This window comes from Bubalus bubalis, chromosome 6 (assembly GCF_019923935.1).
Source record: "Bubalus bubalis isolate 160015118507 breed Murrah chromosome 6, NDDB_SH_1, whole genome shotgun sequence".
NCBI lineage: Eukaryota > Metazoa > Chordata > Mammalia > Artiodactyla > Bovidae > Bubalus > Bubalus bubalis.
In genome coordinates this window covers 32,639,592-32,656,816 of record NC_059162.1, presented here as the reverse complement: position 1 = coordinate 32,656,816, position 17,225 = coordinate 32,639,592, and the positions used below count along the sequence as shown (strand labels likewise).

Below are 17,225 nucleotides of genomic sequence, written 5' to 3'. Positions count from 1 at the left end.
CTTTCATCAAGAGGCTTTTTAGTTCCTCTTCACTTTCTGCCATAAGGGTGGTGTCATCTGCATATCTGAGGTTATTGATATTTCTCCCGGCAATCTTGATTTCAGCTTGTGTTTCTTCCAGTCCAGCGTTTCTCATGATGTACTCTGCATAGAACTTAAATAAGCAGGGTGACAATATACAGCCTTGACGTACTCCTTTTCCTATTTGGAACCAGTCTGTTGTTCCATGTCCAGTTCTAACTGTTGCTTCCTGACCTGCATGCAGATTTCTCAGGAGGCAGGTCAGGTGGTCTGGTATTCCCATCTTTTGAAGAATTTTCCACAGTTTATTGTGATCCACACGGTCAAAGGCTTTGGCATAGTCAATAAAGCAGAAATAGATGTTTTTTCTAGAACTCTCTTGCTTTTTCCATGATCCAGTGAATGTTAGCAATTTGATCTCTGGTTCCTCTGCCTTTTCTAAAACCAGCTTGAACATCAGGAAGTTCATGGTTCACGAGTTGGTGAAGCCTGGCTTGGAGAATTTTGAGCATTCTTTTACTAGCGTGTGAGATGAGTGCAATTGTGTGGTAGTTTGAGCATTCTTTGGCATTGCCTTTCTTTAGGATTGGAATGAAAACTGACCTTTTCCAGTCCTGTGGCCACTGCTGAGTTTTCCAAATTTGCTGGCATATTGAGGTCAGCACTTTCACAGCATCATCTTTCAGGATTTGAAACAGCTCCACTGGAATTCCATCACCTCCACTAGCTTTGTTCATAGTGATGCTTTCTAAGGCCCCCTGGACTTCACATTCCAGGATGTCTGGCTCTAGATCAGTGATCACACCTTCGTGATTATCTGGGTCGTGAAGATCTTTTTTGTACAGTTCTTCTGTGTATTCTTGCCATCTCTTCTTAATATCTTCTGCTTCTGTTAGGTCCATACCATTTCTGTCCTTTATCGAGCCCATCTTTGCATGAAATGTTCCCTTGGTATCTCTAATTTTCTTGAAGAGATCTCTAGTCTTTCCCATTCTGTTGTTTTCCTCTATTTCTTTGCATTGATCCCTGAGGAAGGCTTTCTTATCTCTTCTTGCTATTCTTTGTAACTCTGCATTCAGATGCTTATCTTTCCTTTTCTCCTTTGCTTTTCGCTTCTCTTCTTTTCACAGCTATTTGTAAGGCCTCCCCAGACAGCCATTATGCTTTTTTGCATTTCTTTTCCATGGGGATGGTGTTGATCCCTATATCCTGTACAATGTCACGAACCTCATTCCATAGTTCATCAGGCACTCTGTCTATCAGATCTAGGCCCTTAAATCTATTTCTCACTTCCACTGTATAATCATAAGGGATTTGATCTAGGTCATACCTGAATGGTCTAGTGGGTTTCCCTACTTTCTTCAATTTAAGTCTGAATTTGGCAATAAGGAGTTCATGGTCTGAGCCACAGTCAGCTCCTGGTCTTGTTTTGTTGACTGTATAGAGCTTCTCCATCTTTGGCTGCAAAGAATATACCAATATGATTTCGGTGTTGACCATCTGGTGATGTCCATGTGTAGAGTCTTCTCTTATGTTGTTGGAAGAGAGTTTTGCTATGACCAGTGCATTTTCTTGGCAAAACTCTGTTAGTCTTTGCCCTGCTTCATTCTGTATTCCAAGGCCAAATTTGCCTGTTACTCCAGGTGTTTCTTGACTTCCTACTTTTGCATTCCAGTCCCCTATAATGAAAAGGACATCTTTTTTGGGTGTTAGTTCTAAAAGGTCTTGTAGGTCTTCATAGAACTGTTCAACTTCAGCTTCTTCAGCGTTACTGGTTGGGGCATAGACTTGGATTACTGTGATATTGAATGGTTTGCCTTGGAAACGAACAGAGATCATTCTGTCGTTTTTGAGATTGCATCCAAGTACTGCATTACAGACTCTTTTGTTGACCATGATGGCTACTCCATTTCTTCTGAGGGATTCCTGCCCACAGTAGTAAATATAATGGTCATCTGAGTTAAATTCACCCATTCCAGTCCATATTAGTTCTCTGATTCTTAGAATGTCAACATTCACTCTTGCCATCTCTTGTTTGACCACTTCCAATTTGCCTTGATTCATGGACCTGACATTCCAGGTTCCTATGCAATATTGCTCTTTACAGCATCGGACCTTGCTTCTATCACCAGTCACACCCACAGCTGGGTATTGTTTTTGCTTTGGTTCCATCCCTTCATTCTTTCTGGAGTTATTTCTCCACTGATCTTCAGTAGCATATTGGGCACCTACTGACCTGGGAAGTTCCTCTTTCAGTATACTATCATTTTGCCTTTTCATACTGTTCATGGGGTTCTCAAGGCAAGAATACTAAAGTGGTTTGCCATTCCCTTCTCCAGTGGACCACATTCTGTCAGATCTCTCCACTATGACCCGCCTGTCTTAGGTTGCCCCATGGCCATGGCTTAGTTTCATTGAGTTAGACAAGGCTGTGGTCTTAGTGTGATCAGATTGACTAGTTTTCTGTGAGTATGGTTTCAGTGTGTCTGCCCTCTGATGCCCTCTTGCAACATCTACCATCTTACTAGGGTTTCTCTTACCTTGGATGAGGGGTATCTCCTCACTGCCACCCTTTCTGACCTTCAACGTGGGATAGCTCCTCTAGGCCCTCCTGCGCCCACGCAGCCACTGCTCCTTGGACGTGGGGGTTGTTCCTCCCGGCCGCCGCCCCTGGCCTCGGGCAGGGTGTTGCTCCTCCCGGCCGCCATGCCTGGCCTTGGGCGTGGGGGCGTGGGGTAGCTCCTCTGGCCACCGCCATTTGCAGATAGGGGCTCAGTGGGAATCCACCTGAGTAAACCTACTTCTTGTGGGTTTAGCTCACTGTGCTAATGCTTCTGGAGAGGTGATTTGGGCCCAAAGGGGTCCCATTTCTATATAAACTTTCTATATAAAAATTTTCTATAAAACTTTTTTATTGTCCATCTGGACTGAAGGTGATACTGGAAGCAAATCCTATCTCCCAAGGGGTTAGGATACCAAGCCACTTGGAATGGAGAGAACAATTTAAACACCAATGAATTTTAGTAACACTAGGTGGGATGTCCCGTGGCTTCCCCCTAAAAAGCAAACAAACAAACAAAAAAACCCACAAGATCTTCATCCCACCTGATAGGCCCAAGGCTTCCTTTTTTTTAAACTTTTAAATTTATTTTGGGGTGTATACTCTGATGTTGGGAAAGATTGAAGGCAAAAGAGAAGGGGATGGCAGAGGATGAAATTGTTAGATAGCATCACTGACTCAAATGAACATGAATTCAAGCAAACTCCAGGAGACAGTGGAAGACAGAGAAGTCTGGCATGCTGCAGTCCAAGGGGTTGCAAAGAGTCAGATATGCCTTAATGACTGAATAACAACATGGCTGATTAACAATGTTGTGATAATTTCAGGTGAACAGCAAAGAGATTCAACCATACATATACACATATTCAATCTCTCCCAAACTCCCCTCGTACCCAGGCTGCCACATAATATTGAGCAGAGTTCCTGTGCTATATGTTAGGACAAGACCTCCCTTTTGAACCTGTACTCTCAGCCTCCGTTTTATTGTCCATCCAGACAGCCATTCATATGCAGATTGTTGGCCCGAGGCATTTAATAGTCTGATAGCTTCAGACAGCCCTCAGGACCAAACTTTTAATGTGCCCTCAGGAAATAGGAGAAGGAAACGGCAACCCACTCCAGTGTTCTTGCCTGGAGAATCCCAGGGATGACGGAGCCTGGTGGGCTGCCATCTATGGGGTCGCACAGAGTCGGACACGACTGAAGCGGCTTAGCAGCAGCAGCAGGAAATAAGGCTTTTAACATCTATCTGGTTGACACATTTTATAAAGCCAGCTACAGTGACTGCAGCCATGAAATTAAAAGACTCTTGCTCCTTGGAAGAAAAGCTGTGACAAACTTGGCATATTAAGAAGCAGAGACATCATTCTGCAGACAAAGCTATAGTCAAAGCTATGATTTTTCTGGTAGTCATGTACAAATATGAGAGTTGTACTATAAGACGGCTGAGTGACAAAGAATTGATGCTTTTGAACTAAGGTGTTGGAGAAGATTCTTGAGAGTCCCTTGGACAGCAAAGAGATCAAACCAGTCAATCCTAAAGGAAATCAATCCTGAATATTCATTGGAAGGACTGATGCTGAAGCTGAAACTCCAAAACTTCGGCCACCTGCTGTGAAGAGCTGACTCATTTGAAAATATTCTGATGCTGGGAAAGATTTAGGGCAGGCAGAGAAGGGGATGACAGAGGATGAGATGGCTGGATGACATCATCAATTCAATGGACATGAGTTTGAGCAAACCCTCAGAGATAGTGAAGGACAGGGAAGCCTGGCATGCTGCAGTCTATGGGGTCACAAAGAGTCAGACACAACTGAGTGACTGAACAATGGTGGGGTTATATGGTAGATTGAAAGTCCAGGGAATTTCTTGGGCTTCTGCTCACTCTTATCTTTCATGTCCAGTCACCTGATCACTGCCAATTTGGGCTGGTGTTCCACACATAACTTCCACTTTTGGTAGTTTGACAATTTTGCCTTTGATTGTAATAATAGCAGTCTGATTGGCTTTCCTACTAGCAAAGGCTAGCACCAACCCAGAGGCTGTGTCAGCACAGGTAAGGGCATATTTATACCCTTCTGACACAGGCAAAAGCCTATGTGGTCCACTTGCCATCTCATAACCAGAGGAGAGCACCACCTCAAATGATGCATAATGCAGTCCTTATCTGTAACTTGGAGGCCCATAGATTTGAGAGGCAAATGAAGCCTTTTTACTATTTCCCAAGTTGTTTTGGGAATTCTATGTCTGACTTTCGGTGGAGTCATTCTGCTGCATTGGAGGAGGTCTGTAATTCTTGCAGACACAAACCTCTTGTCCCTGCTAGTGTATCTGCTTTGCAATTTCCTGGCAGAGTTGAGGGTGAGTGAGCGAAAGCATGCCATATGGTCACATTGGCATCAGGTTATGTGCAAGCAGTTCAGATATCAGCCCATAACTCAGACTCCCACAGAGGTTCATTTACTGTTTCCAGTTATCTTGATGCCATTGAGACATCCATATTGTCAAGCCTTTCCATACTGCCCAAATGTCAGTGGCAAGGTTGAGGGGCATGGGATTGTAAGCAATCACCAGCCATCCTGCTCTGAGTTCTGCCCAATGGCTATTATGTCCAGTCCCTTCCTTGAATCAGATGACATGTGAATCCAGAAGAACAGCTATGGTGTATCACCAAGGTAGATCACCCTTACAGCTGTCCTTGGGGTACCATATATCCACAAGGGGCATCCAGGTACCTTCCTGTACTTGAAGTAAATCGGGTCCAACAGGTGATGTCACTGGGGTCTTTGGTGGGTAGATATAGGTCACTATATGCAACTCCTGCGTAAGTGGACCAGTGTCATAAGTGCTTCTCTCTTGAAGGTATGCGCGCCACTTTTGTAAGGTACTCAGTTGTGCACAGGCATTCATAGGCTTTAAAAACACATCTTTAATCCATCCTAAGCAAATGGCAACCCACTCTAGTATTCCTGCCTGGAGAATCCCATGGACAGAGGAGCCTGGCAGGCTACTGTCTGTGGAGTCGCAAGAGTCAGACACAACTTGGCGACTTAACTACTACTACTACTACTACTTAATCCATCCCCCCACAGGCAGGGATGTCTGTACACTGACAGGTAAGTCAGTGGCTAGACACTCAGTTTGTTGTAAGTCTAGATATATTGCTGACAATTGTTTTTCCATAGTACTATATCAATTCTTTGCCCCTTCCCAAAACTGAGACCAAAATCCTAGTAGGACTCATTTCCCATTTTGTTGCTACCATAGTCCTTATTCAAACCCCCTGGGCATAGACTTACATCCAACTCACAACTTGTGTCTGACATTAACACCTCAAGTCCTTGGACTTATTTGACAATCAGTTTTGCCTTTTCAAAAGCCTCTTGTGGGCTTGTGGGGTGGGGTATTCCTAACCCAGGTATTTCCCTTTTTCACTAAATCATATGTGCTGTGTGCTCAGTAGTGTTTTGACTCTGCAACCCTGTGGATGGCAGCCTGCCAGGCTCCTCTGTCCATTGGGATTTTCCCAGGAAGAATACTGGAGTGGATTGCCATTTCTTCCTCAAAGAGATCTTCCCAAAGCAGGGATCAAACCCAAGTTCGCAACTCGCATGGCTCCTATACTGCAGGCAAAGTCTTTGCTGCTGAGTCACCTGGGAAGCCCCAAAGAATATAGGGGTCTCAATATTTGGACAAGGTGGAGAATAAAAGGCCGCCCATACCCTAGCACACCTATAAGGGATTGTAGTTCTTTTCTATTGTAGGGCATGGTTTATCTATGTTCTATCAATAGCAGCTTTGGGCATCCCTTCAGTCTTGGCAGACTAGATAACTCCTAGCAACTTTACTGACTGTCCAGGTCCTTGTAGCTTATTGGTGTTGAATTCCCATCTTTATGCTTAAATGTTCCAGAAGAGGCTTGGGAAAGAGAAAACAAGTCATTACAGGTTAACCTAGTATCATCAGATCAGATCAGATCAGTCGCTCAGTCGTGTCCGACTCTTTGCGACCCCATGAATCGCAGCACGCCAGGCCTCCCTGTCCATCACCAACTCCGGAGTTCACCCAGACTCACGTCCATCGAGTCAGTGATGCCATCCAGCCATCTCGTCCTCTGTCGTCCCCTTCTCCTCCTGCCCCCAATCCCTCCCAGCATCAAGGTCTTTTCCAATGAATCAACTCTTTGCATGAGGTATCCAAAGTACTGGAGTTTCAGCTTTAGCATCATTCCTTCCAAAGAAATCCCAGGGTTGATCTCCTTTAGAATGTACTGGTTGGATCTCCTTGCAGTCCAAGGGACTCTCAAGAGTCTTCTCCAACACCACAGTTCAAAAGCATCAAGTCTTCGGCACTCAGCCTTCTTCACAGTCCAACTCTCACATCCATACATGACCACAGGAAAAACCATAGCCTTGACTAGGTGGACCTTTGTTGGCAAAGTAATGTCTCTGCTTTTGAATATGCTATCTAGGTTGGTCATAACTTTCCTTCCAAGGAGTAAGCGTCTTTTAATTTCATGGCTGCAGTCACCATCTGCAGTGATTTTGGAGTCCAAAAAAATAAAGTCTGACACTGTTTCCACTGTTTCCCCATCTATTTCCCATGAAGTGGTGGGACCAGATGCCATGATCTTCATTTTCTGAATGTTGAGCTTTAAGCCAACTTTTTCACTCTCCTCTTTCACTTTCATCAAGAGGCTTTTTAGTTCCTCTTCACTTTCTGCCATAAGGGTGGTGTCATCTGCATATCTGAGGTTATTGATATTTCTCCCGGCAATCTTGATTCCAGCTTGTGTTTCTTCCAGTCCAGCATTTCTCATGATGTACTCTGCATATAAGTTAAATATCATCAGTGTGATGTAATGATAGAGAACTACAGAAAGAAAGATAGTCCATTTCTTCAAATCCAGGGCCACCATCCTATGACATATAGTGAGATGACATTGGGGTAAGATGGTAAAAGACCATTGTCCCCCCTTCCCACATGAAGGTGCACTGGTCCTGGGACCCCTTATCTAAGTGTTTGCTAAGAAAAGGCATTAGACAAATCTAAGACACTGTCTTGAGAAGAGGCTATGCCTTGAGAGAAGTGGCAATTTTATCCAAGAGTTTTTGTAACTGCTGCATAGATAGAGGGTATTACCTTGATTAATTCTCTACAGTCTACTGCCATACACCACGTACCATTTGGTTTTTTTCACTGGCTTCATGGGGTTACTGAACAGGCTTTGTGCTAGTATTATAACCACCACTTTCTCTAATTCCTTAATGGTAGAAGTTATTTTTTCTTATCCCTCAGGTACCCATTATTGTTTTTTATTGCTACTACTCTCTGGGGAGATAGGCAACTTTACAACTCCCATTTAGCATGACTAACCATTATAAGCTTGAGTGTCTGATCCATAAGTCGAACTCACCCATGGTGGTTTGAGGTCCAGGTCCTATAGGACATACACACCCAAAATATACTCAGATATGGGTGAAGATAAACCAGAAAAGGAGGGGGAGGCAATCTTCTGATTTGTAAATACAAGCTCACTTGTTTCACCTTAGAATGTTTGACCTCATATCCCATCAATGGTTGCTACTTCCCTTTGGAACTTAGATGGATTTCCATAAATCATGGTGCATTTGTACAGTATTTGCTAGAACAATCCGTTTATTGGTGCAGGTCCAATAAATAGGCTGTTCAACCTGGGACCTGCATACCAAGGAGCACCCTTGACCCCACCCCTAATCCTTAGGAATCCAGGGTATACCTGCAAATATCCTTTTAATTAAGTTGGCTGGGTGCCCTCATTTTTCTCCCACCCCAGCCCCATACAAACATTGCCAGAAGGCAGTTGGTTCTGTAACAGAAGCCATTTTACACATTTGTGGCCCATTTAACACAATGCCATTGTCCCCAGTATCCCACAAATGGAGAACGTAGGCTGCAATGCCCTTTCTACTTTTTGTTTAAATATTCTGGTTATTTCTACTAGTTCAGGGAGGAAAAATCTCATGGGGTTGTTTTTCAGCTCTTGCGGTGGTTTAATTGCTAAGTCATATCCGACTCTTATGACCCCATGGACTGTAGCTTGCTAGGCTCCTCTGTCCATGGAATTCTCCTCGCAAGAATACTGGAGTGGGTTGCCATTTTCTTCCTATTATCTCTCGGTTCTCTAGCATCCTGTGCTTTAGTTTGAATCAGAGGTTGTGACTGCAGGTCCTCTTCTTCTTCTATAATTATGTCCTCATCTTCTGAGGAGTCATGAGCCCAAGAATTCCACCTCTTGGGGTCCCAGTTATCCTGTGTAATAATAGTCCTCACCTTTGAATGAGGTAGCCTAGGGCCCTACATTTAGCCATCTTACATTCTATCATTTCAGTAGGTTCTTCCTGTTGTACTTTCTTTGACATAATGTCCTAAGTTGCAGAACATGCCATCCATACATCTCTCTCTAGTTCCCAACTGAGCTGTAATTCCTTTTCTGTGCTAAATTTTAGAGTGCATAACAAAGGCCATGCAACAGCTGCAATAGATCGCTCACTTTTGCCCCCCCCCCCCCACCCCGCCCTTTTGCCTTGCTACCTCTTTGGTTAATGTATTTAGTAAGTCCTTTGGTGTTTCCATTGTGTCCCTGTACACTTGCATCAGCCTGAGTTGTTCCATAAATTTAGCCAGATCACCCCACATGGAAATGGCTGGCCAACCTGGGATTTCTCCCACAACAGCAAGCTTTTCCCTGCTTGGCCCTTCACCCATTCTTGCATCATTTTCAGTCTCCTGCCTAGCTTGCCAATTGTCTAAGGATGGAAGGAACAGAAAATGCCCAGTGAACTGAGAAGGCATCTTGAGACAAAAACAAGCTGGGTAGCTCCATATAATCACTGAGTCAGTTTATTAAACAGTAGCTTACTCACAGGGTGGTATCAGGATCAGGTGGACAACAATCTGGAAGCATTCACATCTACACTCCACATTGCCAAGGGGCTATGAGGAGGATTTGATAGTTAACTTAGGGTATGGAGGTAGATGCTTGGAAACAGGACATGCACTCCTAGTCAAGATGAATGGTAACTAGTTGTCTGGGTGCCAAAAATACATCAGCAAAAGTTTTCATCATTGTTTGGGAACTAATGGAGCATAAAGGCCACAATACCTATTATTTATAAAGCCTTTAATGACATAGAGGTGATTCACTGCACAGGGATAGGGTCAGTGTAGGACAGGAGAAACTGTAAGGGCCCAAGATGGCATCAGCTATGCTAACAGACATATAGTGGGTCTAGGTGTGGTCAGCCTGATCCCTCCATTATAAAGTCCCCTGTGTGCCTAATTTTTGATCTATAAAATGTGAATAAGTTAAATATGCCCTCTCCACTTCAAGAAGTTTTATGTGAATAAAATGGTATAACAGGTTTGTGAGTAAAATGGTATAACAGGTTTGAAAGTACTCAGTTCTATGGAGCCATAGTAAACAAGTCAGTTCTGTATTTTCTGCTATAGAGTCAAATTAGAAAGGTTCACCTTTTCTCCAAGGCCCATGTTTTCTTTCTGTTATCTGACTAACCATTGCTTTTTGGGGCTTTGGCTTTCAGCTGCAATGTTGTGGTGTAAATGGCACGAGTGACTGGACATCTGGACCACCAGCATCTTGCCCCAAAGGCTCAGCTGTTAAGGTAATTTATTTTTGGAAACGTTTCTGCTATTGGCCACTGTGATTAAACCTTTAATTCCCTTAGAAATCCAGTCATACAGGACTGGATCCCATCCATAAACAGGAAACCTCAAACAAAAGAGAGACTAGGGAAACATATAACTAGAAAATAAGAAAAACAAAAAAGAAAAATAAGCAAAAAAAGAACAAGTTTATCTAGACTAGAGATGCCATTAAGAATCTTGCTACTCTGAACTATTATATTAGAGGGGAAAAGTTTATGTGATAGTGGCACAAGACTATGTCTAGATTTTTCTTGATTAATAATTAGGTCTTCTTATGGTTGAAAGTGAGGTTTGCAAGGTAGAAGCAGAAAAGCTTCTTTTTCTATTTATTTCCCTGCTCTCCTTTCTTGGAGATGGCAGCATCCAATCCCTTAGCAGAATTAATTATAAGTGAAGAGTGAGGAGCTGAGGGTGAAAAAGTTGATGGAACTTCTGACTAGACCCAGAGAAGAAGCCCAAATCATCTTCCAACTAGACCAAGTCCCTAAGGTCCCGTTACCCATGTCACCCACTTGATATTGTTTGGAAATCTCTGGAATTTGGGTGGGTGGGCAGTCTGTGAAGAAAGACTGGGACACCCACCAACCAGCAACTGCCCTGCAGCTTGGTAGGGCTATGATATGATTACTGGCTTTTGAAGCAGAAGCTGAAATGCAACCAGTCATAGGATTGCATAGCCTATATTCCTATTTGTCAATACCAAGACAGTAGTGAATGTTCAAAAAATACAAGGGCATATGTTGTTGACCTGCCTCTTGGGAGTGAGTTAGTTTAATGCACTGTGTAAATATATAAGACTTCTACTTTATTTACTTCCACTGTAATGATAACAATACTGGAAAAGTCTCTAGTTTAATGTTCTCTACTTCATGCTCATTTCTTCATCCATAATATATATATATATATATATATATATAATGCCTGTCCTAAGTGTCTTGGCAAGAGACAAACTATCATTCCAAATAAGCCTCTTGATAAAGTTGAGTAATATAGTAGTGTCATTTGTACATGTAATTTTTTCTAGGGTTGCTATATACAAGCAAAACAATGGTTTCACTCTAATTTCCTGTATATTGGAATCACCACTATCTGTGTATGTGTAATCCAGGTAAGAGCCTAATCAGAGGACTATTTTGAGAATTAAATGAGTTAAGTCATGTAATTTTTAAAGTATGTTGTTGGTAAATATGAGCTCCCCTATTCAAGTAGAAAATTATGTTATTACCAGTTTAAGGCATACAGAAAATAATGTTGTAAGATCTATCTGGTCAATTTATCCCTAATAGAAATGAGTGTATCATGGTCAAATTAAAAGCCACTAAGTGGAACCTTACTTTTGTTCCTCATTCAGTTCATCTGGAAAAGCCTGTTAAATATAATATTTCACTTGAAAAATTGGCCTTGTGTGCTAAGGAGGAGCTGATGATGAAACTGTAATCAATTTCCTCATTGCTTCTCTGCTTATTTTGACAAGTCAGGGGTAAATGGGGATAATTTCTTGTTCTTTTTTATTATGTTATATTCCTACTATTTTTATACCCAAGTGTCTTGAGTGTATCACAGATTAGCTAAAATCTACTTAGGAAGCTCAAAGAGAAATGATTTTTCTCTGCTTGGAAACCAAGGAGGCTTAAGGCATGGGTAGAGAAGACTCATTGCACAAAGTATTGACCTGTGCAGAACTTGATTATACCAGCAGCAGGATTTCTGTGGTTTCTTAAAAAGACAAAAAGATGTCCCAGTTCTTAATATTCCACTATCTTGCCATCATCACCCTCACTTCTCTCTCCACTGCCATTCTAAAGCTAAAGGAGAAAACTCTTGAGAAGGAATTAGAAGTGATAGTAGGAAGGGTAGTTTCAGTGTGATGGACACTTTCTTTTCCTCTGGGACTCATCCTAGGGACTGTGGGTGAGATGTTTTACCTGTAAAGACCTCACTTTTTACCAACTCTTTCTTCAGGTATTAGGGATGTCCTTTGCACTGACCTTGAACTGCCAGATTGACAAAACCAGTCAGGTCCTAGGACTCTGACCTGCTGCTGCCATGTGCTGGAGAGACTTCTTTCATCGCTGGAAATCCAAAACAACTTGTATCATGAAGTCCTAAATGACCACCTCTTGAATTGGTGTCTTTGTTCTCCCTCCCATCTCTTCCTTATGGGGGTCCCTGTCTTACACAACCAGAGAAGAGGGTGTTGGTCAGGCACTTCCCTGACAGACAGCAAGACAATCCTTTACTCATTCAGGGCGGTAGCCTTATCATTCTTTAATACCTGAGCATTTGTCAGACACGAAAGGGCAAGAGAACCTGTGGTACTAATGGCTCAAAATCAAAGGATGGGTCTATAGCTTGGCTTTCTGCATCTTTCCATTGCCAAAAAGTCTCTGGCCTCTAAATCACACACAGTCCACTCTCCAAAGTCAAACAAGAGATAAACTTAGGGAGCTCCGGGGGCAGATTCACTGGATCATTATCACAATCCTCTGTTTCCTTTTGACTAGGGGCCTTGGCTACAGGAATGACAAAAATACTCTTTCTCCAAAGGTTGGGTTTCATTTCAATTTCTTTATTGATTCATCTAAGTCTTCCTTTTTTTTTTTTTCATCCAAGTCTTCCTAAGAGGAACTGTCCAATGACTCACATCCTGATTTCAGCCAATTGCTTAGATTTTGATTTACATAACTATGAAGGAATTAATTCAGCAGGATTATTATTTCTGGTGGATTAGGTAATAATCACATTCAAAAGAGTTCTGGTGTTAATTCTCTTTTAGATAAGTTTTTTCTTAATGTAATATTTTAATTCTTCAATAAATAAAATAGCTTATGATCTCTCAATCACTACATTCTCATTTCTTTGTCTCAAGTATGGTTTTCATGACCCAGCCTGATTGTCCTGCCTGCAAGTTAGGGATATTAGTTATCTATTGCTAAAAAATGAATTACTATAAAATTTGTCACTGACAACAATATTTATTATCTCACAGTTTTTGTGGATCATAAATCTGAGAGCAGCTTAACTAGCTGATTCTGGCTTGTGATCTCCCTCATGACTACAGTCAAGATGTCAGCTGCAGTCATCTCAAGTCTCAACTAGAAGAGGACACACTTCTAAGTTGTCATATTGAAACAGGAGGGAAGGGGGCAGGACACAGCCTTTAAAAGAATGACATAAACATAGGATATGACAAAAACTGGTTAGAACCAACTAGGTCCAAGATGGTGGAGTATTTGATTTCCAGTGGACTTTGAGCTTCATCATACATTTATTGTAATACATTAACATAAGCTAAGTGACACATTCAACAGTGCCATGACAGTTCTGAGCCTGAGTATCAAAGATCAAACAGTTAGAGGTGACCTGATTCCTGGAAATCTCTGCCCTTTCTCCAATATAATTGGAATAATCCTCCCACTCATCAGCCTATAAAATTTCCTATTCCATGAAAACTAACCACACAACATTGTGAGGCCACTCTTGCCTTCTGAGGTGGCCCACATTCTGTCTGTGGAGTGTGTTTCTATCTAAATAAATCCACTTCTTACCTATCACTTAATCTCTAACTGAGTTCTTTCTGTGATGAGACATCAAGAACCCAAACTTCATTAACTCCTGAAACCGGGTGTGGATTTCAGTTAAAATATTGATTTCAAATCTCAATCTGAGTTACACTATTTCAATATGGCTCCTGGTAGGCATCAGTTCTTTGCCACATGTACCTATCCACAGCACTGTCTTATGACATGGCAACTGATTCTCCCCAGAGCAAGACATTCAAGAGACAGCATGAAATACAGTACCCAAAACAAGCCATTAAATCCTTTTATAAGCTAACTCAGAAGTGCCATCACAACTGTCCTGCTGTACACTATTCCATAGAAGTAAGTTGAAAAGTTTACACTTGAAGGGAGGAAATTATACAGCATATAGAAACTATGGGGTAGAGACCACTGGGAGCTGTCTTAGAGGTGACCAGCCACACCATGATTTTTTGGGTTAGGAGAAGCTAAATTTAATTGTCTTTGTTGTTGCTGTTCAGTCACTAAGTCATATCCAACTCTTTGTGACCCAATGGACTGCAGCACACCAGGCTTCCCTGTCCTTCACTATCTCCCAGAGTTTGATAAACTCATTTCCTTTGAGTCAATGGTGCCATCCAACTATTTCATCCTCTGTCATCCCCTTCTCCTCCTGTCCTCAATCTTTCCCAGCATTAGGATCTTTTCCAATGAGTTGGCCCTTTGCATCAGGTGGCCAAAGTATTGGAGCTTGAGCTTTAGCTTTAGCATCAGTCCTTCCAATGAATATTCAGGGTTGATTTCCTTTAGCATTGACAGGTTTGATCTCCTTGCTGTCCAAGGAACTCTGCTTTGTAAATAGGCTCATCTGTACTATTTTTCTAGATTCCACATATATGTGTCAATATACGATATTTATTTTTCTCTTTCTGACTTCACTTTGTATGACAGCTTCTAGGTCCATCCACACCTTTGCAAATGGCACAATTTCATTCCTTTTACAACCACTATAGAGAACAGTGGGCTTCCCAGGTGGCACTAGTAGTAAAGAATCTGCCTGCCAATGCAGGAGACATGCAAGACACACACGGTTCAATCTCTGGGTCGGGAGGATCTCCTTGAGGGGGAAATGGCAGCCCACTCCAGTATTCTTGAAAAATCCCATGGGCAGATGAGCCTGGTAGACTACAGTCTATAGAGAACAGTACGGAGATTCCTTTAAACAACTAAAAATAGAAGTACTGTATGACACACCAATCCCACTACTGGCATATATCCAGAGAAAAACATAATTCCAAAAGATACATGCACCCTAATGTTTATTGCAGCACTTTTACAATAGCCAGGACATCGAAGCAACCTAAATGTCCATTAGCAGAGGAATGAATAAAGAAAATGTGGTATGTATGTACACACACACACACACACACACACACACACACACAATGGACTATTACTCATCCATAAAAAGGAACAAAATTGTCCCCATTTCTTGATTCCTGCCTCTATGGTCTTCCCTGAGTTCCCAAGTGTCACTCACTTGGACATGTCTGACTCTTTGTGACCCCATAGACTACAGCCCATCAGGCTTCTCTGTCCACAGGATTTCCCAGGCAAGAATACTGGAATGGGTTGCCATTTCTTTCTCGAGGGGATCTTCCCAATCCAAGAATCGAACCCAGGTCTACCACACGTCAGGCAGATTCTTTACCATCTAAGCCACCAGGGAAGCCCCTGAGTTCCAAAGGGAAGATTCAAAGAGTTGCTAATCTGGGAATAGTTGCTAATCTTAGGTATGGCATAAGCCCTCTTGGAGGAGGTTGCCATTAACCCCACCACAGAGCTGCCAGAACTTACACAGGACTGGGAGACAGACTCTTGGAGGGCACAAACAGAACTTTGTGTGCACCATGACCCAAGAGAAAGGAGGAGAGACCCCACAAGAGACTGACCCAGACTTGCCTGTGAGTGTCCAGGAGTCTCCAGCAGAGGCATAGGTTGGTGGTGGCCTGCTGCAGGGTTGGGGGCACTGAGTGTAGTAGCACATACATAGGATCTTTTGAAGGAGGTCGCCATTATCTTCATTACCTCTACCATAGTTTCAGTTCAGTTCAGTTCAGTTCAGTCGCTCAGTCGTGTCCGACTTTTTGCAACCCCATGAATCGCAGCATGCCAGCCCTCCCTGTCCATCACCATCTCCCGGAGTTCACTCAAACTCGCGTCCATCGAGTTGATGATGCCATCCAGCCATCTCATCCTCTGTCGTCCCCTTATCCTCCTGTCCCCAATCCCTCCCAGCATCAGAGTCTTTTCCAATGAGTCAGCTCTTCGTATGAGGCAGCCAAATTATTGGAGTTTCAGCTTTAGCATCAGTTCTTCCAAAGAACACCCAGGGTTGATCTCTCCTTTAGAATGGACTGGTTGGATCTCCTTGCAGTAAGGGACTCTCAAGAGTCTTCTCCAACACCACAGTTCAAAAGCATCAATTCTTCGGCGCTCATCTTTCATCACAGTCCAACTCTCACATCCATGCATGACCAATGGAAAAACCATAGCCTTGACTAGGTGGACCTTTGTTGGCAAAGTAATGTCTCTGCTTTTCAATATGCTATCTAGGTTGGTCATAACTTTCCTTCCAAGGAGTAAGCATCTTTTAATTTCATGGCTGCACTCACCATCTGCAGTGATTTTGGAGCCCCAAAAATAAAGTCTGACATTGTTTCCACTGTTTCCTCATCTATTTCCCATGAAGTGATGGGACCAGATGCCACGATCTTCATTTTCTGAATGTTGAGCTTTAAGCCAACTTTTCCCACTCTCCTCTTTCACTCTCATCAGGAGGCTTTTTAGTTCCTCTTCACTTTCTGCCATAAGGGTGGTGTCATCTGCATATCTGAGGTTATTGATATTTCTCCCAGCAATCTTGATTCCAGCTTCTTCCAGCCCAGCGTTTCTCATGATGTACTCTGCATATAAGTTAAATAAGCAGGGTGACAATATACAGCCTTGAGGTACTCTTTTTCCTATTTGGAACCAGTCTGTTGTTCCATGTCCAGTTCTAACTGTTGCTTCCTGACCTGCATATAGGTTTCTCAAGAGGCAGGTCAGGTGGGCTGGTATTCCCATCTCTTTCAGAATTTTCCACCAGGTAAATAACAGGGAGGGAACACAGCTCCACCCATCAACAGAAAATTGGATTAAAGATTTACTAATCCTGGACCTGCCCATCAGAATAAGACCCAGTTTTCATCCCCAGTCAGTCTCTCCCATCAGGAAGTTTCCATAAGCCTCTTATCCTTCTCCATCAGAGGGCAGAAAGAATGAAAACCACAATCCCAGAAAACTAACCAATCTAATCGCATGGACCACAGCCTTGTCTAACTCAGTGAAACTATAAGCTATGCTATGTAGGGCCG

General features: G+C 42.6%; 1 protein-coding gene across 4 annotated transcripts in view; it reads left to right on the top strand.

Moving 5' to 3' along the window:
- The window catches only part of CD53 (CD53 molecule), a 39,769-nt gene extending 26,641 nt beyond the window's left edge, over window positions 1-13,128 (top strand). For 3 of the 4 annotated variants that reach the window (XM_025288121.2, XM_025288119.2, XM_006060670.3), the window contains 3 exons: window positions 10,165-10,245; window positions 11,313-11,396; window positions 12,251-13,128. In XM_025288121.2, coding sequence (XP_025143906.1) covers window positions 10,165-10,245; window positions 11,313-11,396; window positions 12,251-12,322 — 237 coding nt within the window. In that variant the 3' untranslated portion in view covers window positions 12,323-13,128. The remainder of the gene's footprint in view (window positions 1-10,164; window positions 10,246-11,312; window positions 11,397-12,250) is intronic. The other variant, XM_025288120.2, reaches the window with a different exon arrangement.
- Window positions 13,129-17,225: the final 4,097 nt, after the last annotated feature.